The following is a 27,467-nucleotide window of genomic DNA, read 5'->3' on the forward strand; positions in this document are numbered from 1 at the left end:
GTAATCTATTTTCATAATACAGCCACAGCAATACGTCATCCTCTTCTTCTTCGCGCGCGGCCGACGACTGTCGTAAGCCGCGCGCGGCTGCGTAAGCCGCGACCCACGGAATTCTGCCTTAAGAACGTTGCTTAGACATATGGCACGGCCGCTTTTTTGTAGCTATCCGAACTTGGTCGGATTATGTAGGGTTTCGATGCTCCGTCAGTATTATAATTGTCTTTCTTTAATTACTGAATTTAATGACATGAAATTTTGCAAGTGAATAGTTGAATGATTAAACTAATTATTGGCATACATTTTACCATGCAATTCCTTTAGAACGTCGTGATATTCGACTGCTTTGTAAACAGTGATCTGTTCATGGTTAAATATTCTATAACTTTTTAATTACTAACGGAAAATCATTGATACTTGGCAACATGTTGGAGACACTTACAAGGTTTGTGTAAACGTGAAAATCTAGACCCCAAACTGCATACTTTAAAAACTATATAAGACCTATAAATAATAAGTGTATTTTACGTTTATATTTTTATCTTTTAAACCCTACGACTTTTTCTAAATCTGTTTTTTAAACAAATATAAACAAATTCAAAACAACGTATGTAAAAATCTACAGCTCTCTGTGTAAGCGCTTTATATGAAAACTAGCTAATGGCCAAACGTTCGCGTAGCGGAAACTTGAATTTCTCCGAAGTTTATGCATGCACTGATTTCATTCATACACAATCAATTATACACAAATACACACTAATTTTCGGACACATCTCTTTTCTTGTAAAGTCTATGGATTAAAAAAAGTTCCGCCAAGACAACGTTCGCCAACGTTCGCCCAGCGGAATCTGTTTTTGGTGAATTTCTCCACAATGGCTGCATACACAAATTTTTATTTACCATACACAATTATAGGACGTCTTACACTAATTATCTGCATAATTAAAATCTTTAAATTCAACAACATTCCGCTGCGCGAACGCACACAAAAACGTTTATTTCAAAGAAAAAATAGCGGAATGCCACATACGCTTCAATCGTAATCGAGTCGGGATTGGATCTCAGTCGAATCGAGTCGAACGTGAATCGTATGTCGATTAAGTAAAATTAGGAGAATCGGGCCCCTGGAACAATATTCCCCCGCCAATAAGAAATACCAAAACTCTTGTTGCTTTTAGAATACAGCGATAGCAGGTACCTGCCGTGATGGTGTTTCGTCGCCGCTTACACAATAACACATTTTTACACTTCAATATTAATCATACATAGGTCATATTCAAACACAACAGATGGCGGGACGTGGTGTCAAAAGATATGAAGGAGTGCCAGGTGTCCGAGAACGATGTCGTAGATAGAGCGAAGTGGAGAAGAAAAATTAGGAAAGCTGACCCCACCACCATGTGGGATAAATAGCTAGAAAGAGAGAGAGAGGTCATATTCAAACACAACACACACACATAGCATAAAACACTTAGGTACTTCAAATACACACCTGGGCACACACACTAATCGTCTACTCGACGCGTGCGTCGTTTCAGGGATCCAGCAGAATACCAGCGCCAGGTACTCTACCTGACACATGCTGAGCTCGGCTCCCACTCGGTGCAAAGTTAGGACACTGGACCGCGCCGTTAATTTCTGTTTGTATTTTATGTCTGACTTTCTACCCACTTTTTGTTTTGTTATCTTTGTGGTTACCTACTTTTTGTTTGTCCTGAATTAACGTTTTATCTATCTAATACGGCCGCGATTGTATTTTTATAACACACAATGTTGTAAAAAAACTTCCATTCCATTCCGTGGCAGTGTAAATTGAGCCGTATTGTATCCCCATACATCAGCGGGAGACTATGATTTCAATTTCACGAGTAAATGGCTGAAGCGGTTGGGATGGAAATAGAGGATGGATGAGTGGAGCAGGGGCCCGATTCTCCTAATTTTACTTAAGCGCCATTCGATTGACGTTCGACTCGATTCGACTGAGATCCAATCCCGACTCGATTACGATTGAAGCGTATGTGGCATTCCGCTATTTTTTCTTTGAAATAAACGTTTTTATCCTTTTCTGTCATTCAATAATGAATCATTTTGTCTGCAAATGATTTACGATTGCAAAAGATTGTACAGCAAACTACCGTATAGACCAAAATCATCAAAATAGCAGACCAATCGCACAGGCCCGCCGCTAGCTGTTTGTTCGCCCGCGTGCAAAACTGATTATGCCGCCCTACGACTACATACGTTTTGACAAAAAATATATAAGGGGGGGGGGGACCCAGGGGGTCCGGACCCCCCCGCCCATTCATATCCATTTTACTTGTCCAACAGAAAAAAATATGTACATGCACCGCTCTGGTTGCAGAAAACCCACCTACTTTTGGATAAATAACTATTGCAATACATAACATACATTACACATAACTTTTTATTTACTTGAAATGTTCAGAGTAACCTAAGCAGTCCTGGGTTAGCTCATAAGCAAACTAAGCAATTGCTTAGGCTTAGGGCATCAATGCAGTGCAATCATTACCCAAGTGGCCCCTATGTATTGAAGGATTGTGATTAACTTAACTTAAACTAACGCACTTAAATATCTATAACAATGTTTAAAGTCAGTAAAATATGTTATTTGGTGGGTTTCCCGTTGAAAACTTATAAGGCACATGACATATGTAAGGAAGCGCGAGCGGAGCGAGCGCGAAAATTTTTTAGTCTAAGGACACAAAACAAATAAAAACCACTTTAAATTAACAAAGCAAAATCAAAAAGTAAGATATGCACGGAAGTGAAGTGCAAAAGCCGCGAGCGAAGCGAGCGCGATTTTTTTTTAACAGAGTTTTCATGAAGTAAACATATTATCATAAAAAGCCATAACGGACGTGCGCGAAAAATGTTTTTTCCGGAATTGAATGCCTCAACAATTAAACAAAGATAAAATGCGACATCTGACATGGAGCCGCGAGCGCAGCGAGCGCGAATTTTTTTGGGGATGCAAAGGGTGAAACAGTCAAAATTAATAGGAGACGACCAAAGCTAGGGCGGCTTTTTCTGAAATTTTATTGGTTTAATTTTGCCGCCCCCTAAATAGCATTTGCCCCACGCTACGCCACTGGTTGATCTTAAATCGTTTTTAAGAACCTTTAATTTTGAAAATGTCCTTTCAACAGATGTACCTAACTGAAACCGGCAGTGTAAGTAATATTCTTAGCGCTATTGCTGAGTTCGGAAATATTGAAATCAAATCATTAGTAAAAAGATATTGTATTTTTTAAATATTACGTGATAACTCGCTAGATTTGCCGCCCCCTAGGACGTGCCGCCCGCGTGCTGTGCACGCGCTGCACGCCCGCTTACGGCGGGCCTGCAATCGCACACCAATCAAATGTCAATCGAATACGATTGGTCTTTTATTAGTAGCAGAATGCCCGATATGGTTAAAACTGCTACTACGGGGCCCAGGTTCCTAACCCCTTTCGTTAGATTCTCGGTTCTATCCGAAATCGCTTTGTGTTGTTGGGGCCCAATTCTCCTAAGTTAATAATGTCAAAACTTTAATGGAAATCGAATCGCAATATGATCGCAATAGCAGTTTTAGCCATATAAGGCATTCTGCTACTAATATAAGACCAATCGTATTCCAACCATGGGCGTAGCCACACTGGGGCAAGCTGGGGCACTTGCCCCACCCTGGGCCCCGGCTCTGACCTATAAGGTGTCTGATTAAACAATGTTTTTTTTACTAACTCTAACTAACAACATCAACAATCATATATTATGTACTATCGTAGGTTATTGCACAAAAAAATTGTCGACTTTGAAAAGAGCGCGATCTAAACAAAATACACGCTCGAGTTCCCGAACGTGCGCGGTGCGCGCGTCATTTGAGAGCGAGCCGTATTCCCTAAAAGAATAGTTGCTATGTGGCGTAGCGAGCCGAGCCGTCCATCTAATCCAGAAAATAATGCTTTGAAGGAGATGGAACTGGTAGATGTGATCAAAATTTCGGAAATGCAATTTTATCCTAGTGTAAAAACCGCGCTCGCTATTTTGCTTGCCCAGCCATGTACGACCTGTACAATAGAACGATCGTTTAGACCAGTGGTTCTTAACCGGTGGTCTGCGGACCACTGTTGGTCCCTAGAGGCATTCCGAGTGTCCGCGAAGCTTAGCTGCGCGACGTTGCTATACGCTAGACGAACCGAGCTCGAGCGAAGCACAAGCGGAGCCGTCGTTCGTGGCATGAAGTGTGGACGTACAACGAACCTACAACGATCACTGTTCTCGAACGTAGTTTTCTGCAGTGAGTTCGCAGCTCTTGGCGAATATGGATGATATTAATAATATTGCAGTAGCCGCTGCTGTTGCAACAAGCCAAGCCCTTTTTATAAAGGGCGTCACAAGGGCAAAACCAACAACAGGCGGAACGCAGCCGAGCACGAACGAAATGCTCGCAGCGCGCTCGTTAGAAGCTTGTAATTTGGTCCAGACTAGACGAATTGTGTTCGGCTCGTGCTCCGCTCGTGCTCGGCTCTTCTAACGTAGACGCAGCTTTAGGTATCTAACTTTATTTTTATCGACTAATCTATGCGAGCGAGGGGGTTTTCGTATAGACGTAAATCGGGTGTGTCGCACCTAGTCACCCCATTCATGAAAATGGATATTTGGGCGACATTTTACGTAGTTTTTGGTTTTGAGTCTTAAAAAATAACTAAAATTTCGCACTCGCTTCGCTCGCGTATTCAGAAACTATATTATTTTTGCATTTGTCAACAAACAAAAAGTTAAGTAGGTACGTTTGGGCTAAATTTTACGTAATATTTGGTTTAAGTCCGATAAAAATTTTGCGCTCGCTTCGGTCGCGTATTCAGAAACTATATGCCCTTATTTTTGCATTTGTCAACAAACAAAAAGTTAAGTAGGTACGTTTGGGCTAAATTTTACGTAATATTTGGTTTAAGTCCGATAAAAATTTTGCGCTCGCTTCGGTCGCGTATTCAGAAACTATATGCCCTTATTTTTGCATTTGTCAACAAACAAAAAGTTAAGTACGTTTGGGCTAAATTTTACGTAATATTTGGTTTAAGTCCGATAAAAATTTCGCGCTCGCTTCGCTCGCGTATTCAGAAACTATATGCCCTTACTTTTGGCTTTTGTCCTGTGTGTGATCGTTTATTTTCTGTACCTGAAAATGGGAGGGCCCCCGCCCTCCCCCGGGAGATAGGTTGACTGCTGCCCCACCCTGAGCCCAAAGCTGGCTACGCCCATGATTCCAACGACATTCGATTGGTTTGCGATTGGTCTGCTATTTTGGTCTATGATTCTGGAATTTGGTCTAGGAAATGATTCATTATTGAATGACAGAAAAGGATAAAAACGTTTATTTCAAAGAAAAAATAGCGGAGTGCCACATACGCTTCAATCGTAATCGAGTAGTGATTGGATCGCAGTCGAATGTGAATCGTATGGTTGCTTAAGTAAAATTAGGAGAATCGGGCCCCAGGACGCCAGTATCACAATTTTGTTCTTGGGAGTCTCAGATCCGAGCTTATTTGGTCAAGTGTTTATCTTCACACCAAAAATAAGATAAACTAAAATGATTTTTTATTTTATACATAACAACAACCAATAGTTACATGGAATACCTACATCTTATATAAATTACGAGTAATTGAAGATTCTTAACGCTTAAACTAAAAATGAGGCAGGCACACTTTGCCAGCAAATAATTCTGATATCACAGTAATCCAAAGAGATAGAACAAATAATATGTATGATATGCCAACTTGGTGGCTGTTTGGTAGCTGGTAGGGTTGACCTCCAATTTCGTCCACATGGAATCCCATTGGGAATATGACAGCTGCTAGGCAGAAGACAACCACTGAAAGCAAGATACAGTCAATCAATTTGATGTTGTTATGAGTTTCATTACAGTTAACAGCAGAGAAATTAGTTGTGCCTCACGATTTCTGCTGTATCTCAGGGAAACTAATTGTGTACCACAATAAGTCGTGGTGGCCTAGTGGGCAAAGAACCAACCTCTCGAGTATGAGGGCGCGGGTTCGATTCCAGGTTAGGCAAGTACCAATGCAACTTTTCTAAGTTTGTATGTACTTTCTGAGTATATCTTAGACACCAATGGCTGTGTTTCGGATGGCACGTTAAACTGTAGGTCCCGGCTGTCATTGAACATCCTTGGCAGTCGTTACGGGTAGTCAGAAGCCAGTAAGTCTGACACCAGTCTAACCAAGGGGTATTGGGTTGCCCGGGTAACTGGGTTGAGGAGGTCAGGCAGGGCAGTCGCTCCTTGTAAAGCACTGGTACTCAGCTACATCCGGTTAGACTGGAAGCCGACCCCAACATAGTTTGGGAAAAAGGCTCGGAGGATGGAGGATGAATAAGTTGTAGCATGTTCAAGGCCTCTTATTGTCATATAATTTTATTTTTTTATAAGTTTTTTGCATGAAAGTGTAACAAACATTCACATTTAACAATACAACAACAGTACAAGACTATCAATATTGAAAAGTTTCATACTTGCTGCAAATCCAACCCATCTTGCGTATGGTATGACATTTCTATCAAAATGACTGGATGCCAGTAGTATCACAGTAGTGGTAATACATATACATCCAATGAAGATGCAGATCAAGGCAAGCAACCATTCGGGTTGTAGATCCGGAGTGTAGCAAACTTGTGGCCGATTGTACAGTGTAATGCAGGACCACATTAATCCAAGCCTTGTGTCACCTGAAAATAAACCTTTTAAAATATAGATTGAAGATATTGAGTACAAAATAGAATGTTTGAGATTTACCAATTTAAGTTTAATGTTATATTTTCCTAATGATCAAATAATAGTATTGCATATAAATATTTAAGGACATTATAGGAAAGGATATACATTATTGCTTGTTGTAGTAGATGTTAAAAATGTAGTTTAATTTGTATATTTATTTTTAATATTAATAACCTTTGGGTCATTAGAAGTAAGAAAGCTATTAAAATTAAATTGACATCAGCCAATTTGATAGGACAGTGTTCAACATAGTAACGGAGTAAAATAAATGTAGGATCTACAAAAATACAAACCTCATTCGTTGTAGGGAAGTCTGTTAAAAAATCTAGCTTTGGTGGTAACAAACGTCTAGTAAGTATAGATTGTACGTACCTCCAACTTCGGTAATTATCCAATCTGGCATTGCGAGGCTCACAATAGCAAAAACATCTGCTGCCATAAACAGCGTACCTGATATTACTGTTAATTTATCCATGGCGAAAATACGTTCTTAAATATTGTTCCTATTCACTGTTTCAAACCAGATGTTAATGTAGATATCGATTACATTATTTAAAAGGTCTATAAAGTATTTTTTCCTCGTTAGGTACGTTTTAACTATCGAGTATCGCTTTCGTTCAAGGTTTTTATTTATTTATTATAATATATTATATTTATTATATTTATTTATTATTTATTATAGATAAATAAAAACAATGACAGATAATGTCAGATATTCCAGAAACCAGAAGTGACAGATGGTGTGACAATACTTACGAATTGCCAACTCAACTAATCATCGGGTTTGGTAGAAATGGTAGGAAATTGTGAATTTCTCTTATGTGTATTTAAACAAATCCCATAAAGTTTGAATCGAGGTTCTTGGGAAGATATGTGAGAAGTAGATCGGAGTTAAAAAGAAAGGGTTGTAGCGATATCGAGGTAAAGTTGACCGAAGCAGGTAAGGGCTTGTTTTCACGCCTTACCTCTATAGTTTTAAAGGTGGGTTTTTTTTTTGTTTGTTTTTACAATAGACTCCGAAACTACTGAATCGGTTTGAAAAATTCATTCACTATTAGGAAGCACTGTTCCCATTTTCTGAGTAACATGGGCTATATTTTATGAGTACAGAACATGATTTAAACACCATTTGACTAGATAGGGAACACTTCGGGAAACTGGTAATAAAATAAGTAGGAGCCATTTTGAATTCATCATCTGTTATTTCATATCATAAACATTTACACATAATATTGATAGTAATACTATTGTAAGTATTAAATATTAAAAATTCAGTCCTTTAAACTTGCCGTAGTCGTCGTATGTATAAAATAGTACTCGTATTATGTGGAATTGCTAATCTAAGGGAAAAGACCTATAACGGCTAAACTATTTATAGGTAGGTAGGTACAACAAAGTATTATGTCTATCATGATGATGGAATAATCCTGTGAAGTAACATTTAGCCAACCTGAAATGTCCTAAGCCTAGACTTTTTGCCAAGTGGTGGCCATTTTAACTTTAGGCCATTTTGAGCTTAAATTTTAACATTTAGGAAATGTATGCAGTGTTTAGGCGGGTGCTGCGGCTGGAGCGCTAGATACTGTGTTGCTGGTAGCTGTTGAGGCTGTATCGTCAGGCTCCTGAATTTGTAACCATGGCATGCGACGTTGTAGTTCTTGCCTGAAAATATGAAAATATCGTCGTTGAGGGGGTGCTCAGAGACACTTGTAGAACAGACAGGCGGTACATATTGAAATAGTGAATAGTCTGAGATTATGGGAGCAAGAGAAACATTATTTACCGAAAATTGAGATTTGATAAGTGGTTGAAAATATTTTCAATTAGAAATGGTTTTCGATCGTTATGTTCTGGTTAAGGACATTTTAATCCAATTAAGTATTCAAAATCGATCCATTAATGTGATTAATGAGAAACCTACGACATAATACTTTTCAGATTATATAATTTTGTTAAATTATAATTAACAGAGAGTTGAGAATAGTTACCTGTATTTCGGATGACTAATAGCGTACACCCATGGATCGATGCAAGCAACAGCTTTACAGGCGACCGCTGGAATCATTGTAACCTGTACAAAAAAAAAATTGTAAGTACATTAAAATGTAGGTAGTAGTTATATAGTAGTTACTTACTAGGTACACTGATAAATATTTTGAGATTGAGTTTGATGCCGTTACGACTGATATGACATGCTATAGCTATATGGGTAACGTAAACTCAAATTAGGTACAAGGCTTCACGTGGTTCTAATTACAGTAGACCTTTTTTTAATTACGTAGGTAAAAATAGTGACCATAGATTAAAAAACATTAATATAAAATGTTTGATGATACTTACCCCAGGTGTCAATAGTTGTTGGTTTCCAAAAGCACCTATGAGCGCCATAACGCCATATGGTGTCCACGACGCTACGAATAAGAAGCACACGGTGAGCGCTGCTTTAGCTATTCGGATTTCAGCTGATTCTGCACCTGCATTCTGGTTAGCTCGAAGTGATTCCACGTTCATTTTCTTAGCTTGTTCCCTGAAAAAAAATATGAGTGTTTACCTACGGCTGGACTTCTGTCTGTGCACTATGGAATAGATATTAAATAAGAAAATTGAAAAGTACCTTAAAGCGGCTTCATGTGCAAACACCTGTTTAACGATTCCACTGTAAAAGTATATAATCATCGACATGGGGAAAACGTAGCTGCAGGCAAAAATGCAAGCCACGAATAGCTTGGTGTCAAAAGTGTTCGTCAAGTAATCAAAAGTGCATGATGTCAAATAACCCTCTGAAATAAAAGAAAAAAAATATTGTAGTCAATGGCGTAATCGTTGTTAAAATGTAAATGAACTTTACAAACCAGGAACATATCGGCCCCAGATTTTGAAGAGTGGCAGCAGAGCCCACGGCGTACTGTATATCCAAACAAACGCGATCATTAGCAGAACCTTGCCTCGGGACAGACGTCCGTCCAAGGGCCGAGTGATTGTTGAATGCCTGAAAATTAAGAATGTTAACTTATTACACAAATAAAAAGAAGGTAATGAAAACGAAGGGGTTATCAAAGATGATTGACCAACTGTAATAAATAACCCCGCCTGCAGGAAAAATTACAACTCAACAGACTGAAATGGCAGAAACAAGTTGGACAATCGCAGCTCTTGAACTTCCTTGCTACATAAGTAAATGTTCGAAAAGTCTATGTTTTAAATAAGACTAGTATTCGTATAGACTAGAATTTAATGTAACGATACGTAAGTAGGTATTTCGGCTGAATCTAGTAACCCGATTGTAGTAATCAGTTGGGCCGTTTAGAAGATACGAAGCCAAAAAGAATAGCGTAAATGCATAATACAAAACATATATTACAAAATACGCAGAAAAGCCTTTTAAGCAGTCGGGTAAAACATAAAAATAAGTATTAAAATTAGTCTTCCCTTTACCTGTCGTAAGCGATGCAAGCATTTGTCATACCTGCACCAATACCACTATACGCGCCCATCAACGCGAATAGCTGACAACCGAAGGTGCCAGTAGCAAAACCACGCATTGCACTATTGTATATAAATATTGGAGCTTTCGCCATCATAATAAAGTCTAAAATTGCTAATTGTAGGATTAGAAGATTACTTGAGGTCCTTAAGCTTTTAGTTCTGCAAATTAAATGTTATATGTTAAAATGACATTAAATTACACTAAAATATAGTATAAACAAAATAACGGATTATACAGACGTTGAAAATATGAAAATAACTAGTCCATTCCCGACTAGCGCTGCTGCAGTAAAGAATATGTAGAGCAATGCTAGCGCAGTGTGAGCGCTGGCCGGGGGCGCAGGAAACGACAGCCAGTGCTCGGGCACCATGGCCAGGTCTTCTCCCGTCAGCCCCGCGCCCAGCATTTCCGTATCGCCCGCCCCACCCGACCTAAAAGTTACACGTTATTGTAATAAAAAATATTTTCAGTAAAATATTTTCAGTGAGATAAGTAAAAAAAAACTCACTTGTATGCTGCAAAGTGCGCATCGTAGTATGAATTTTCTGTTTGATTGTACATGTTGAATTAATGTAGGGAAGGAATGAGCAGTCCTCGGTAGTGTGCCTGACTGCCCACTGCACAGACTGACTGCTGTCTGTCACAGTTCGCCCTATGCTTTTATATCACATAGTCCTACTACTAACTAGATTGAATGGATTATCCGTTGTGACACCTTTGATAGGATTAGCAGAGATTTGGCTTACACACGGCCAGAGATTTCTGTAGATGTGGTTGGTAATGTGTTTAATTCTACCTTAATGCGGATATAATGTGTTTGTTCTGTATGTAGGAAGCCACCATAGAATTACATTAGGTATTGTATTACCTATTTCCCGACCAAATATAAGTCGAAGTTTGGGCTGATCATTTCCAAACATTGTATCTAATTGTGAGGAGTGTCAAAGAGTGAAAGTAACATTACATATCAAAACGTCTCGGTCGTTTTTATTAAACGGTTTTATTTAGCTCACCCCGTTTGTTTTTTTTATTATTATTTATTCATTCTTGGGTCAAATTTAGAAATTGAAATTTCAGTGCCTTCCTGTTGTCAGATTGATCTGAAATTTGGTACACACCTTTAATTCCGATGACAATACAATATAGTAATATCAATAACATTGTAAATCCAAGATGGCCGCCGGTACAAAATGGCGGATTACATATTTTTCCACAACCCTCTCAATATGGGTATCAAATGAAAGGGCTACTCAAGTAGAATACTGTCAGCAACCCCAACGGGGCCCAACAGGGCCAAGGCCTGCCTGGGCTGCGGGATTGTCCTAAAGAGTTACCGTGGTCGTGGTACATAAAAGGCCTACGACGAAAAAGAACGGTTTTTAGTCAGTAAGAGTCTGGCACTCCCTCACCGCTGCTGACCCATGTATAGAATGAAGAATATTCGGTAGGCATTTCATTAAATACTAAAAACTAGATAATAAAAAATCGGTAAAAAAACTTTTAAGTTAAACGGTTTTATATCTTATGTGCACTGAAAAATAAAAAATAAAAAAACAGTTACTTACCTATAAACCTACGTAGGTGGTCCCGGTCATATTAGACTAAAATAAAAACGTGGGGCCCTCTGAAATGCTACTTATGGCAAAGCATATCTTTATACTTTGGTAGATCGTGAGCTCGGCGTTCGCTGATGAAGCCGCTACGGCTGATTATTGATTGTCAAAATCTCCAGTTATGATTATAGTAAGTCGATGCAATCCACACCTATTATACCTCTAGCTAGAAGAAAGTATTACAGCAATAGTTACGGAATGGGCCCCACGTTTTTATTTTAGTCTAATATGACCGGGACCACCTACGTAGGTTTATAGGTAAGTAACTGTTTTTTTATTTTTTATTTTTCAGTGCACATAAGATATAAAACCGTTTAACTTAAAAGTTTTTTTACCGATTTTTTATAAATACACTAACTTGGACATCAAGAAACTTCCTCAAATCGTATTCAGAAATATTTGTTAAAGTTACTTATTTTAATTGAAACTATGTAATTGATGAAAAAGGAACTACTGACCGAGGAGGGCACCGATAAAGACCAATTATTCCCTTTCAAATAAAAATAAGAGGTAAGGAATAAAAGTACCAATTATTTCGGGCTATTTCTTATCCGTCATAATGTAATTTGCACGTCTTCGCCACCCACGTAAATTTTTACATGAAGGTCTTACTTCGTAGCCGTAGCCATCTGTAGTAGACATGCTCACTTCAAGAAATGCCCGATCATTTCATAAATAGTCACATTCCATGGTAATCTAACTCCGATACGGCCGGTTTAAGTCATAAGGTTTTTACTCCACCCAGAAGAGGAACCCGCAATATGTAGACATTAATTTCCTGATCTTGTCACTATTCGATTTGAGCAATACTTTCAGGATTAGGATTTGTGTTTAATGTCCCATTCAGACCAAGAACACCTCTTAATCAACTGTGATTTTTATGAAATAGGTAAATTCATGGTTACTTAAATATACTCACTTAAATATACTTAGACTCAACATTCATTTTTCGTGAATTCATGTAAATTAGTTAATGTGGACACAAACATCTGAGTTTTATAGTATAACCAATACTATCTAGGTCTATTGTGATAAGTATTTCCCATAAAGAGAATCTAATAAAATAACTATTATTGTTCTTGCAGTTTAGTTCTTGAGAATTGGTATCGTCGGGATATACTAAAACAAAACGAATAATCAACAATTTAATAGACATCACAACAACCATTTGGATTGAGTACACATTTCTAATTTACAAAATAACTGCTAATATTTATATACAAGAATCCTATAATATAATTACAGACTGTATAAAACTGTTTTAAAGTTCATAATATAATATAAAAGTACAATTAATATTTTTGCGGATCAGTCAGAACTCGACCTCGACGTCTATTCTTATTGATACCCAAACTGTAATACCTTTATGTATTTAATCCGACACACGACACCTTTGCATGATGACCACGCGACCTTTTCGCCTCACTTCAGCGCAGGGGCGAATTTACATATAGGCTTTTGGGGCGTAAGCCCAGGGCCCCGCGGGTAAGGCGTGCCAGTATCAATAGCTCATAGAAGATTTAGTACGGGGCCTCTGAGTTCGAAAAATGTGTTTTTTTTTTCTATAAAAGGTCACCGTAGGGGCTCCTAGGCTCGTGTCAAATTTTGCCGACTGATGAACTGATTTATAGGTAGATGTGGTGTTTTAGTTGAAAGCTAGTTTTTGCTAATTTTGAGTTCCTAAATTAACCTTTTCTGTTCTGTTGCCCTTTTTATCATAACTACTGGGTTTTTATGAAAACATAATAAGTACGTAATTTGACAAACTTTTTTAAATATTTATGTTGGTGGCCAGATTAACAGATTGTTGATTGTCAGACTTTCTGGCTTTTAAGTACCCGTAATTATACTGGCAAAAATTTTAAAATGAACGAAATCTGGGACATACATATTTAGGTACCTAATAAAGTAGGGGCCCCTGAAAATTTATTAGCAAGGGGCCCCATAACTGCAAGATCCGCCCTTGCTTCAATGGACTGAGGAGCCTATAAACGTTACTAGGTTAATAGCTAACGTTAATAGGTATAAATGCAATTATAGTTACCTTACTGCGTAAAAACCCTTACAAAACTCCTTCTCCCCGCCCCTTTCAGTAAGCTCTATTTAATCTTACCGATGTCTTTGCCTTGAAATACGGCTGATCACATTAATTGACTTTGAAATTAAAGTAACGCATTTTACTTATGTTGATTGTCATGAAATATGGAAAAATAACTACGTAAAGTATAGACAGACAATGTTCACTAACTGTTAGGCACGCTGTCTAACGTAGGTTTACAATACACATATAACATTAAGCTATAGTTTCAATGAAGTAACTTAAAATTTGATTTAACTTTCGTTCTGGTAACATTTTTCAGCTAACCGTTCGTAAATCGTCTGTAATCTAAATTATTTTTTAATGTATTAACTAAGTGTATACATACACGAAAAACATTATCATATTTTGTTCAAATAGAGTACGTAGTCATTAGACGCAGTATTCATCTCTGTAACAATGAACTATATAAGCTATTCAAAAATCAAAAAGTTACTAAGTCGAGCAAAGTTATGGTTTTTTGTTTGATGTTCATGGAAATAATGTTTTATTCGTGTATGTGCGCACGCCTAAAGGGTTAACACAATTACACTAAGACCAACGTATCTTGGCGAGCCTGAATTAGTCTGCATTTCCACCGGAGTTGTGCTATGATACATTGATAGGCATGCACATCATAGTTTATCAGTGGTAGAAAGGAATTCTACTAAGTTATGATTTTTTATATGCAAGGCTGCATTCTATCATGCATCGTATCGCTACATAGGTTGGTATCTGTGGTAAAGGTCACACAGCTACGCTATTACATTTACGTAGCATAGCAGCATGTCAAAGAGAGAAGTTTTATGAAAATAGGCGATTTTCCTAAATGATCACAAAAATAAGCAGCCGAATACCTTCAGACTCGTCTACCTGTCCACGTTTTATCTACGAAAGAGTTTCAGTCCGCTTATACATAACACGTCTCACATGTTTTCACAACAAATACGTCTTCAATAACATCGACACTGTACTATTTGACTTCACTACTGACTTAATATAAAATGCGGAGTTGCATTTCTTTAGCGGTTAGGCCTTCAGCGAGTTTTCATGTAAAATATAATAAGCAAAAATTTTGATATACATTTTTTAATCATTGTTGGTAAGTTCATTATATCATAAAATATTAAAAATTAAAATATTTTTCATAGATTGTTTTGCTCAAATAACTGTGTACCATTTGGGTATTTAGAATTTGGACGTAATGATTAAGTTTTAATGAAGTCAACTGACGACATTACAACCGATACATTTTCTACTTTAACAATTTTGCCTAAACATATTGAAGTTCACGTTCCAACCTAATGAATTAGGTGCCCACGACTTATTTTTTACATTATCATGAAATTAACTCGTACACATTAAATAGAATCGTGCCCGCATATGTAAGTAACAGACCAGTTGAGACTTAATTTAAGTTTTAGAATGTATGATAAGTTCATAAGTTGTTTTTATTACATTAAAATTTTACACACATACTTTATTTACAATAAATAAATTACAAAAAAGTAGTCTACAAGTAGCTATGTGCTTATTGGTGACAATGAAATCTGAATTAGCATCTAGGCATGTCTTTCTTTCAAAGAAAACTCCCAGAATCTAAAGTGTTGACTGAGTGAGATAATGCTTTCGGCTTTCATAACTTTTAAGTGAATTCAGCAACTAGGTATTTTTTGCCAAATCGTATTTTAGGAAATAATTTTTACCAAGATTTTATTAAATATAATGAATGGAATACGTGGGCGATGCAATGAAAGTTCTCGTACCATATTCAATATATATTAATTATAAGGGCTTGTAAAATTATGTGATTTATTTTTTTATGAAATTCGCTTTTATCAGTCTTTTAATTTAACAACGGATGATTAAATTAAAATGGTTTAATATTATTAAATTGATTATTTTAACAATCTTTTTTATTATTGGCCTAGTCGTTAATAAGTGACCACTTAAATATCTTTGGTGAGATGTTAGTTAATTGCACTATGTTTGTAGATTAGAATATTGACAAGAGCTTAAGGCTTTGTGTGGAGTAATTGAAAACACGTGAAACAGGGAGGTCAAAAGAGTAACATCACAAATTCTTAACATCTTACATATTTCAACCAACAACAACGACGAACAATATTGGGGCTTCATAGAACTACTTCAAACGGCTTCGACAAATGGCTTGTATGTAAGCATAATAAAATTCTCAATGTATGAGACCATTCTACTCTTCTTACACAAAAGCAACTGTCTGCACGCTCGGGTTTGTCCTCAAACCATATGAATGTACATATAAATGTCCCGACATTTACTATTTATTTATTTATACGTCATCCCTCGCGGTCGTTGTATATCAGAATACAGAATAAAACAAATGAATACACTTATGCATGATCAACATTATATAACACGTGAGACATAATTAATCATGTCTTTCTTCTTTCACTACGGCACCATAGTATTTAGATTTAATGTTCGCCAATTCGTAGGCCCCCATTTCTTTCGTCTTCCCTTATAAATTATGAAAATGCTCTTATACACACCAAATAAACTACTTTACAATAGTAGGCTTAAAAAATAGATACTAATTGTCGCCAATTTATGAAGACACATCGAAAACTCGTGTAACTCGTGTATATACAATACATTTTATTGTTCTTGTCTAAATAACTAAAAGTTGTATACTTCATACAAAAGTGTATCAATCGTTTGCCGATAGTTGTTGTGTCTCGTCGGGGCGAGACGCAGGTTGTTCTCATTTGTGTGCCGGGGGCGGGCCAGGAGTGCGTGGCGCGGGCTCGATGGTGATGCAGGTGTCGGGCGGCGTGGCGGGCGACTCGGAGAAGCACGCGGTGACGACGAGGCGCGGCGAGGGCGGCGGCGACGCGTGCGCGGCCGGCGCGGGCGGCGCGCTGCTGGCTCGCTCCTCTTGCTCCACGCACAAATGCACCACATCCATGTTGTTTTTACTGACGTCTTCATCCGTTCTGAAATGGCACAACGTGTACGTGTGTAAGTAAACCTGTATTTTATTGGTGTTTCCTACACTAGCGGTTTAAAATGATTTAATGAACTTAATAATAAACAAAGTGATCAATGCGTCCGTAGCTTGGCTACGCTTCGGTGACCTATTTGGAGAAACCGAAGGGTTTGTATGTGCAATTATGGACGAAGTTATCCTGACGAATAACTACCTACTAGGTATATTATGAAAGCTGGGACGGTTGACATATGTCGGGCATGTCACCATCCGGGTGAGTCTATCAGACATATTATATCTGGTTGTTCTCGTTTAGCTAACGGTGAATATTTGCACAGGCATAACCAAGTGGCCAAGATCATCCACCAGCAGCTTGCTCTGCAATACAAACTTGTAGATCTTGAGGTACCGTACTACAGGTTTGCGCCCGACCCAGTTCTCGAAAAGGACCATATCACGTTGTACTGGGATCGATCTATCATCACTGACAGGACTATTGCAGCCAATAAGCTTGATATAGTGGTGATAGATCGATTAGCGCGCCGCGCGATGATAGTCGATGTCACCGTCCCACATGACGAGAACCTCGTGAAAGCTGAGAAAGAGAAACAAATAAAATATCTTGACTTAGCGCACGAGGTTGTCGCCATGTGGGATGTCGACACGGCTGTTATTGTGCCGATTGTCATTACGGCCAATGGTCTAATAGCCAAGAGCCTCGACCAACACCTCAGGAGGCTCTCGTTGGGCGGCTGGATCAAGGGATTGATTCAGAAGGCAGTACTCCTTGATACGGCGCGTATTGTGAAGAGGTTTCCGTCTCTGGGACCCTAACCACCGGTACCTTGGACCCTGTGCCCGATATCGGTGGCCATCAAATTTTTATATTTTTAAATGTTTTTTTTTTTTTTATATAATCTAATATTTAAAAATATTAATTACTAGCTGGTGCCCGCGACTTCGATTTCGAACAATATGTTTACAAATTGTAGCCTATGTGTTATTCTGATGTATAAGCTATATTATTGTAAAGTTTCATTAAAATCCATTCAGTAGTTTTTGCGTGAAAGAGTAACAAACATCCATACATCCATACATACAAACTTTCGCGTTTATAATATTAGTAGGATATGTTGAAAGATAAATAAATGCACATAAATAACAAAGTGAACATTATCATTTACTTTTTTAATAAAACTTTTTGAGAATGTAAATAATAAGGTGAATTTATGTTTTTAATAATTTTTTTTGAATCTAATACATATTTAAAAATGAAAAAAAAAAAATGGGGTTATTCCCGCTCGGTAACACTCTCGTCAACACTGTTGATGATCTGGAAAACAAAGAAGATGGATCAAAATTGCCCCACGTCCTATAACGATGTGACGTATCTCAAAAAAAAGATAAAAATGTTTTAAAAAATATGGCATACTCTCTAATCTTTTTTTTTACACCTTCATACGAAAAAAATGCTTTAAACATTGTTCAGGCGCTGTTATGAGAACATCGTTCAAAGGACTATTTATGGACTATTTAATTAAATTATTTTTTTGTTTGATAGGGTATACCTCACAAGTGGTCCCATAATCATCAGGTCAGGATCTGATGATGGGAACCCTGAGAAATCCAGGGCAACTTTTGAAAGTTGTAGGCATGCACAGGATAAAAACTTGACTATAAGGTGTATGTCTTATAACATATGCAACAGTGAAGGTTCGGAGTTGACCTGATGATGGACACGAGAGAAGGTCGAGGGAACTCGGCAACGGTACATATTAAATAGCTCGTGTTTGGGCTTATTTTATTTGTATTGAATAGACCTTTGCAACAGTGAAGGTTTGGAGCTGACCCGATGATGAAGACCAGATTTTTATTTTTGGCTTTTCAGTGACAATTAAGCACAGTTGTCACTATCCGCATAAGTGGAAAGTTCTCATCAATACGAATAATATAAGCCCAAAACACGAGGTAGTTTACATATTCAGTTGTCGAGTTCCCTCGACCTTCTTTCGTCTCCATCATCAGGTCAGCTCCAAATCTCTACTTTTACATAGTGTTATAAGACATACACCTTATAGTCAAGTTTTTATCCTGCGCATGCCTACAACTTTCAAAAGTTGCCCTGAATTTCTCAGGGTTGCCATCATCAGATCCTAACCTGATAATTATGGGACCACCTGTGAGGTATACCCTATCAAACAAAAAAGTCATTTAATAAAATAGTCCATAAATAGTCCTTTGAACGATGTTTTCATAACAGCGCCTGAACAATGTTTAAAGCATTTTTTTCGTATGAAGGTGTAAAAAAAAAGGTTAGAGAGTATGCCATATTTTTTTAAACATTTTTATCTTTTTTTTGAGATACGTCACATTGTTATAGGACGTGGGGCAATTTTGTATGGATTCTGATCCGTCTTCTTTCGTTCGTTCACAGTGTTGACGAACGCTACTTAAACGCTGGTGTAAAATGGTTATTATGCACATTTTCTAGTTGATTGTGTTTTAAAAGATCTAACATAATCCATTAAAACATTTTAAAAATCCATGACGTGTTTTATTTTTATTTCCATATATTTTAAAAATAAAAACCAGCTTTCATGGACACTGCGAACGAACGAAACTTATTTTTTCCCGATCGTCAACAGTGTTGACGAAAGGGTGTTACCGAGCGGGAATAACCCAAAAAATTTTGAGAAATCAATAAACGAACTCAAAAGGTGAATAAAATAATTGTGAATTAAGTGGACACTGACAATCAAGTAATAGGTTCAATACATTGTTGCTCAGTTAATTACTTAAAATATGTAATTGGTGTAATAAACATTAGGGTCAATTCCCACCGAAAGAGCAGCGGCCGGCAGCGGCCGTAAGAGCACGGAAAATGTAAGAGCGCGGCGCGGTGCAGCGCCGCGCGGCGCCGCGCGGCCCGCCGCGCTCGCGCTCAATCCCTTGCAATTACGGCCGCTGCCGGCCGCTGCCGGCCGCTGCTCTTTCAGTGGGAATTGACCCTTATAGTTGCAGGATGAGGTGGCAATGATTACCTGACTGTAGGTTCTTCTAAGTTGTTTATGTTAGTTGTACTCGCTACCGGAGTTGCTGAAAATATAGATACATATAAATATAAGACTTCTTAACTAAGAAGTGAACTCACCATCATAAAGATAAGCAACATGCGATGTTATTTACCTACTCTATTGATATATTTGAAAGTTGTTGTAAGTAGTATTCGACGAAATAAATATTGTTCTTATTTTTCCTCATTGTTATGATATTGAATAGTACAATACTAACGGTGAACAGTATCGTCTCTGAGCCGCTGTTGTCTTGCGAGCGGGCGGCGGCGCGTGTTGTCGCGCACGCGCAGAGTGATGCCGGCGCACGCGCCGCTGCCGTGCAGGTCCAGCGCCAGCGACGACTGCGACCCGCACTCCGATTCCGCCGCACTAGCGCTATTATTGTTACATATTATTTATTTATTAAATAACTTATGTTCAGCAACAATAGAAACGTCAGTTTTCTTTAAAACAACTGTTAACTATGAATTTTCACGTAAAGTAAAAACGGACGTTTATGTAATCGGTGAACCTGGAAAGTAGTATATCAAAATATATTGAACTAGTAAAAGAACTGAAATCGACAGAAAAAATAGGCAAGCTAGGTATCAAAACGAGGGTATTACTGAGCTGAAATGGTAAAACAAAATGAAGGCGGACATTAGCGTGAAGTATATGGACTTTACCTAACGGCTGAATGCGGCGGCTCGTCTACGGAGAGCGCGTAGCGGCGTAGCGGGCGGCGTAGCGCACTGACGGGCAAGGCCGCGCGGGTGCTCGCGCTATGCAGGTCGGGCGCTGAACCGAACCGAGCCCGTACCTTCGCTCTTTCGCCACCAACTCTGTGTTACATACACTAACTGCCCTCATCATCGTCCTCGCTTGTGTCTCAGCAACGCTTCTCAGTGATAACCAGAGATGTACATACTGTCTGTCCATCCTAATCAACTATTCACGAGCTCGCGATATGCCTTTGTGACACGGAGTAAAGAAAGATGAACAGAGATGCCATAATGCACCTGCATGAACCTACCTAGGTCAAGCGCTTTCTTCTAGGCCAAATAAGTACGGCGGGCAGCACAAAAACGATCAGTTACGAGTGAACTAAAGAGGCGTTCGGTTTCTTTGATATATCTGTTAACGATTTTTGGTCACATTGGACAATAATAGGCGGGTATAAGGACGGAGAAAGTAACGTTCTTCGCCCTCGGAACACCCGCATTTTCACGCACTACTTTCTTAGGTTTTCCATTATGGCATCTCCGCTAAATCATGTTGTTCTCTATGCTTAGTGATATTATGTCGAATTAGCACAAAGAGAAGCGAGGCTCCTGTTCACGGTAAGCAATGACATGTGTCAGTGAGCGTGGGGTAAGCCGTTGGAGCTTCTACGGGACTGGATGTCTACTCTTCGGTGATCCTACGAGTGCATGCTTACTGTCTTTTGTGAATAGCATTGTTTTTATACCTTATGACAACATTACTCAGATGTGAATCAAATCAAATAAAGGTTTGGGCACGATACGGTCATTCCCAAATATTCAGATAAAAAAATAATGAGTGATTTAAGCATTTTTTCCATATTTAGCATCGATCGAAGAATTTAAAATATTTCAAAACCAGAATCCCGCCCGCGTGAAAAATATCAATCACCGAACTAAAAAGGCAGAAACCAGTTCAATCATCAATGTTAAAAGACAAGATACGCGCGAAAAAAGTTTGGATATGACTTCACCCATACCTTTATTTGATTATATCAGTACACACCAGGACACCCTGAATTATTTTGCAGAGTAAGCACACACCATTTAGACTAGGCATTTAAGTTTTACTGATCAACACAAAATTAGTCATAAAAGTACGTTTTGGGAGCGAGCTGCTAACTGCAAAAGCCGCCCGCACGTGCAGCTGCACTACCGGTTTGTATTATTTACATTAAATCGTTTTGGATCGAAGTGGCAACCGTATGTGCAGTAGCCCTCAGATATGGGCCTGTGGTGTGATCTGTGACCAAGTATGCATTCATCAGTATTGATAATGTTAATTAGAGAATAGGAATTCATCGTACAGATAAGCAGATATTAAGTAGTTAGCCCAACATCACAGGCCAATTTTATGCAGGTCTTGCACGTGCGGTTGACAATTGCAGTCGGCAGTTCGTTTCTAAAACGTATCTTTAATGTCGTTTGTCAACTTGTTAAGTCTGTACCTGTGATGCGGCGCGCGGTGTCTATGCGGCAGCGGCGCGAGCGGCAACGCATGCGGCAGCGGTAGAGCGTGCGGCAGGCGGTAGACGCCGAGCTGGTCGAGACGCGCAGGCGCACAGGCCGGCCCCCGCCTCGGCAGCGGCCGCGGCATCGCTTGAGGCCGCGCCGGCGTCACCTTCGCTGCACTGTCGCGCGCCTCAAACGTCATCACGCATGCCGCCACTACTATGAACCCTGGAATGTGGACGAGAGGTCCTGTTTAGTGAGTGTAGTAGTACAAGTACTGTTGAAAAAGCTTAGTTAAATCAGTTCGCCCCTTGTATGCCAGTGCGCGGATCCACGTGAGACATAATTGATTTTCTATTGCCTCTAATTAGCGGCATTCAAGCAGTTAAAGGCTCGTATAACAATATCCTTTTCGGAAGCAAGTAAAAGTGAGCCCTTTAACTTGCAACTAGCTTATGAGATTTGAAGCACTTACAATTGCGAGTCACTCAAAATTAGTCAAAATAAATAACCTAACCTAACCACTGCCATTTAAAATGAACGTTCCGGTAGATCGAAAACGATCAGGTACTCGCAGAAAAAAGACAACAATCGTAGTCTCGTAGAGCTACGGAAACTGCGTAGTGGCTACGCACGTAGCGTTTGGTCGTAGCTATCGTAGCCGTAGCGCGTAGTATTTCGTAGTATCAAATGCAAGCTACTCAAGTACTGATCTCGTTTTAAAAATAGTTTTGATGTGAGATTTAATTTTAGAACGAACCTCAAGCCGAACGAACCTCATTCGGTGCTCATAGCCAAGTGTAGAGTTATTTTAGATAATGAAATTGTGGATTACAGTTCAAGTAGAAATTAGAACTATGATCAGGTAAGTGTGGTCGACACTGCGCTTTAGCAAAGATTTCCTTGTCAGTTTAGCAAATAATTTGTGTGTTTTGAGTTGCAGAATTTTTGTATAAGGGGGTAATTTTAATTTGTATATTTATTAAATATCCTGTTTGTTGTCGAATAGGAAGTTAAAATTATAACCCCAAATAAAAGGGTAGGCTTATTTTATCAAATAAGTGATGTTACCTCCAAAGCCCATGACGATAGGTCCCGCGTACGACAGGTTGTTGAGATGGAAGCCGCGCGCCTCGTCCTTCACCGACACGGTGGAGTTGCCGCGCACCTCCTGCGCCACCGAGAGCGTGTCTGCGTAGTACCCTGGAACATGACACGTGAACTTACAATACTTATCATGCACTACATACTTAGGATATAACAAAGTCGCTTTCTCTGTCCCTGTATCCCTATGTATGCTTAAATCTTTAAAACTACGATTTTCTTTATTTAAAAGATAGGGTAACTGAAGAGGAAGTTTTATATATTTTTAATAACATCCATTAAATAGTGGAGAAATACTGTTATTTTTAGGTTTCTAATGTGATGTCTGTGAGCTGGCCGCTATGTTTTTATATATAACGTTCACAGTTCTTTGTAGTATATTTAAAAGCAAAGCGTGCAAAATCGGGGTTTGTCGTTAGTTTATTAATCAATTAAATTGATCGATACGTATCTAGAGTTATGATTCCTAGTTTGTAAGGCTTCCTGAGCAAAATGTTAGGCATATTTAAAATGTTGTCACAAAAAGCAATATTCTGCCACCGTGCGTGTTGGCTACAACTGATAATCTCTACAAAATATGAGCAGACTAATAGGATAAAGGCAAGTATCTAAGATTTCCAACGATAGAGCCAGTGCGCTCCAATACGAAATTTAATATTTTGTGCATCAGATAAACTAATTCTTCTTCCCAGCCATAACACTGGGAAGTGGTGAAAGTTTTGTAAAGACGTGAAAAAGTGCTAAAAACTAGCCTACTTTCAATAAACGTTCTTGACTTTGACTTGACTAAATAACAAGTTTAACACGATATTCCAGAGGCGCAGTTTGAGAATGCAATCAGAAAATAGATCGCAGCGTAACAATGGACCGGGACTATATGGCGAGGTATCAATAAGTAAGGACAGCACGTGAGACCGGAGGCTCCAGCCGGAAGCGTCAGCCAGTGTATGTGTGTACGTAACATCACGTACACACGCATAGGCTTGCGGCCCCCGGCGGGCGCTTTTGTTCGCGCTTGTATCGCTCGGGGCGGTAAAAAGTATCCAAACTTAGCTTGTTAACATCTACATAGATCTATCTCATCGGTAAGGAATGTTTGTCTAGCCTTTCGGAATTTAAGTATAATTTGAATAGTTATCAGAGTGCAGATCGGAGGTTGACCGAGAGTTCAGAAAACACACTATGTTACGGCGTGACTTTATGGAACACTAGCTTTTTCCCGCAGTTTCACTTGTCTTCACTCAGTACTTCCCACGCCGTTATAAAAAGTAGCCTATATGTATGTAGCAAACACACCCATGGAAAGATGTATGGAAGGAAATTATGTAGATTTTACCTCTTGAAATAACGCTGTTTTGTTTTTTGCAATAAAATAGACGTTATGTGGTTCAAAGGTTCAATTCGCAAATCGCTATTTCTCTTGTCGCGTTAGGGTAAGAGCTCGCCGTTAGAACACGAAAAAATTACTCGGTTACTGCAAGAGGTCACGTTTGCGATTTCTGACATAACTCCTTTATTTTACAGAGTTCACCTGCTTTATATTCAATTCATAGGTAATCCGCCAAGCAATACAATTTGAACATTCGTATAGAATACATTTTATTAACAATTACTGGCATTTTATATTTCTAACGGTTTGACTGAAACTACATAAATTATTTTATATATAGCACAATTTTCTTGCTAAATGTGAAATAATTATATATTTTTCAATATAATAAATATTAAGACTTTGTTTGACATCTCATCACGAATTACTGGTTGAGATTAGAAAAAAATTTTCAGCTTTCAAGAAGAATCAAGAGAGATTACAGTCTCTTTATCTGGGTGTTCGTTTAAGATTTGCTGTTTTCTTATGTTCATGTTACCAGTTCCCTCGGGACGCAATTAACAACAAATTAATTAAAAATTTACCTATGACGGCCATGGCAGCTCCGAGCAGCATGAGCAGCAAGCCCGCCGACAGCGCCCGGCACGCGTGCCATAGACACGTCGAGCTCATCTTGCCCTTCACCACCTGAATACAAAGTGTACACATTAGATTCAGATTTATTTATTTTTAAACATAGATACAGATACACAAGCGTGTGAGACTTCTCGTGGTTGGTTCCCTATGCTTGGCCATTAGGCGTTAGTAAATTAATACTAGTTAGTAGTAGGAGAAAGCAGGCTACGCGATACCACGCAGCGTAACACGACGCCGGCACTTCGTATGCATTAGTTTTAAGACGCATTTGTATAACATATGTATTAGTATACAATTCAATGTTATAATATTTATGTAAATATACAATTGTATATGGGTCCAAAGGCCTAATACATACGACTAAGATAAATAAGTATAAACTTGACGGCAAACAGCAATAAATAAAATTGTTTTCAGGAATACAGTTTAGAAGAGTCTTAAGTTTAAGTAAGCGAACTAAAACAATATTTTTTATATGAGATTTTATTCTGATTATCACGCGATCTTAGTGTCCTACTGGTCGGGAAAGGCTTCGTAGATATGAGAGGAGGTTCGGGTCAACGGGCTCTAAACGGCAGTTCACAGGCACCTCTTTTGTGTCGAGAGTCATTTTTGTAAGTTCAATGATTATTTCTTGAAAGAATATACATTGAAGCGATGCATAATCCAAATCGGATTTTAATGTGCGGTGGTCCAAAAAGTTCCTTCAACATTATCGAGTGCTTTGTTCCTCCTTCCTATAACAATGAATCATCTTTTTTGTTTAGACGTTGATTTTTTCAGCACATACTAGTGTGGTATCCACGGTGTTATGATCTATGATAGTATTATTTGGAAGAAAATATGAAGTCGAATCGGTGCTCACACTCGATATAGGTCTTCATAACATCAATACATATTGTAAATAAAGCATAACTTTTGTAGAAATATGAATGTATCTTGAAGTAATGGTCTATTCATTACAAAATTTCGTTTTATTATGAAACGTCAATTGTTTACAAAAGTTTAATTAATTTGCATGTATCAATAGCTTCGTCTGTGTATATCATTAGTGTCCAAAATATAATTCATATGTTTTCTCTTTGTATAGCAATATTATCAGAAACTGTAAATAAATAGGAGAGCGCGCGGTTTCGTCGCGCAGCTGTCACGTACTCGACACTATTCAACGCCGACGTTGTCTCACGAGTCGCCAAAATAAATATATTTCCTACATTAGAATATTCGCCAAATGTAGATTGGTGCCATTGTAATGTGGTGATCAGTAGACAGACTCGTAAACGAGCAAATCAACTAACTTTATGATCCAAACATACATGACTGACTAATAACGGTTATCTTCTTGGACATATTTGCATAATTTCTTTTATATGAGTACATGTAAATATGGTGGGTCAATTTCAACTCATTGAGAATCGATTCTCGTAAAGATTTTGACATTATAACAAAGGGTATCTTTCATCATGTCTGTTATTCTTGTGCTTAAACGATAAATAAGTAGATGGTAATAATTTTAATGTATTCAAAGATCAGAGTTATTGTGCAACAAGTCTTTTGCCAACTGTTGAGTTCCAGCTTCCAGCGATCACATTCACAAGATGATTCAGATACACTGTCATAGGGCCTAGGTGTCTCAGTAGCGAGGCAGGCCTGAGAGGTCTGAGACGGCGCGCGGGATGAGATAAGTTTGGGGTAAGGGGTTAGGCAGGTGGGTGGCGTGGGTACCTGGACGTTCCAGGTGGCGCCCGAGGCCGGGTGGGCGCGGCGCAAGGGCCCCGTGACGCTCCGCGCGCGCCGCATGCCGACTGCCGCGCGCCGCCGGCCGCTCCGTGCCGCGGCCGCTGCGCACGCATGCAGCCTCTCAGCTCCAGTCCACCTGCGTCCTAATTCCGTTAATAAAAATTACGATGTTTGAGAATTGTGCAGATGATGCTTGAGCCTACGGGGTTCACGGAGACTAATGATTAATGATTACGCAGAGGACGACGATACGGAGTTGCCTGAAATGTTCTAAATTCATAAAACAGGGGAAAGTTCTTGACGTTAAGTTAAGAACGACACTTAATCGAATGAAAGCTTGCAATTTTTTATAATGTTAATGAGCCTTGTAATAAAATTGAATATCAGTTACATTGGTACACTTTTCATTGTTTTAAAGTCTAACCGCATCGTACTCTGTGCATCGTGTTTTCA

General features: G+C 38.7%; 3 protein-coding genes across 3 annotated transcripts; all 3 read right to left on the minus strand.

The window, feature by feature from the left end:
* Positions 1–5,581: 5,581 nt before the first annotated feature.
* On the minus strand, positions 5,582–7,428 carry LOC124635077 (uncharacterized protein C16orf52 homolog A). Its single transcript, XM_047170865.1, has 3 exons — positions 7,166–7,428; positions 6,532–6,744; positions 5,582–5,875 (listed from the first exon to the last, which is right to left on the minus strand). Exons 1-3 carry the CDS (start codon positions 7,266–7,268, stop codon positions 5,688–5,690), a joined length of 504 nt encoding a protein of 167 aa, XP_047026821.1. The 5' UTR covers positions 7,269–7,428; the 3' UTR covers positions 5,582–5,687.
* A 573-nt stretch (positions 7,429–8,001) lies between these two features.
* Positions 8,002–10,892, minus strand: LOC124635121 (opsin-2). Its single transcript, XM_047170917.1, has 8 exons — positions 10,789–10,892; positions 10,520–10,711; positions 10,229–10,438; positions 9,646–9,782; positions 9,408–9,573; positions 9,134–9,320; positions 8,782–8,864; positions 8,002–8,455 (listed from the first exon to the last, which is right to left on the minus strand). The coding sequence occupies exons 1-8, from the start codon at positions 10,839–10,841 to the stop codon at positions 8,344–8,346; spliced, it is 1,140 nt and encodes a 379-aa protein (XP_047026873.1). The 5' UTR covers positions 10,842–10,892; the 3' UTR covers positions 8,002–8,343.
* Positions 10,893–15,733: 4,841 nt separating this feature from the next.
* LOC124635351 lies at positions 15,734–27,074 on the minus strand. The gene is made up of 8 exons (XM_047171230.1): positions 27,000–27,074; positions 25,223–25,325; positions 23,276–23,407; positions 22,186–22,432; positions 20,678–20,833; positions 20,230–20,387; positions 19,980–20,034; positions 15,734–16,945 (listed from the first exon to the last, which is right to left on the minus strand). Exons 1-8 carry the CDS (start codon positions 27,072–27,074, stop codon positions 16,714–16,716), a joined length of 1,158 nt encoding a protein of 385 aa, XP_047027186.1. The 3' UTR covers positions 15,734–16,713.
* Between the last annotated feature and the right edge of the window lie 393 nt (positions 27,075–27,467).

The sequence above is a fragment of the Helicoverpa zea genome, chromosome 12 (assembly GCF_022581195.2).
Source record: "Helicoverpa zea isolate HzStark_Cry1AcR chromosome 12, ilHelZeax1.1, whole genome shotgun sequence".
NCBI classification, from domain to species: Eukaryota; Metazoa; Arthropoda; class Insecta; order Lepidoptera; family Noctuidae; genus Helicoverpa; species Helicoverpa zea.

Excerpts from the sequence above, each read along its gene's own strand:
- LOC124635077 (XM_047170865.1), bottom strand. The coding sequence starts at position 7,268 with ATGGATAAATTAACAGTAATATCAGGTACGCTGTTTATGGCAGCAGAT. Across the intron at positions 6,745-7,165 it reads GATAATTACCGAAGTTGGAG|GTGACACAAGGCTTGGATTA; the intron begins GTACGTACAATC and ends GTTTATTTTCAG. Across the intron at positions 5,876-6,531 it reads ATGGGTTGGATTTGCAGCAA|TGGTTGTCTTCTGCCTAGCA; the intron begins GTATGAAACTTT and ends TCTTGCTTTCAG.
- LOC124635121 (XM_047170917.1), bottom strand. The coding sequence starts at position 10,841 with ATGTACAATCAAACAGAAAATTCATACTACGATGCGCACTTTGCAGCA. Across the intron at positions 8,865-9,133 it reads AACAACTATTGACACCTGGG|GTTACAATGATTCCAGCGGT; the intron begins GTAAGTATCATC and ends TTTTTTGTACAG. Across the intron at positions 8,456-8,781 it reads ATTAGTCATCCGAAATACAG|GCAAGAACTACAACGTCGCA; the intron begins GTAACTATTCTC and ends TCATATTTTCAG.
- LOC124635351 (XM_047171230.1), bottom strand. The coding sequence starts at position 27,074 with ATGCGGCGCGCGCGGAGCGTCACGGGGCCCTTGCGCCGCGCCCACCCG. Across the intron at positions 25,326-26,999 it reads GCGCCACCTGGAACGTCCAG|GTGGTGAAGGGCAAGATGAG; the intron begins GTACCCACGCCA and ends CTTTGTATTCAG. Across the intron at positions 20,035-20,229 it reads CAGAGACGATACTGTTCACC|CAACTCCGGTAGCGAGTACA; the intron begins GTTAGTATTGTA and ends CTATATTTTCAG.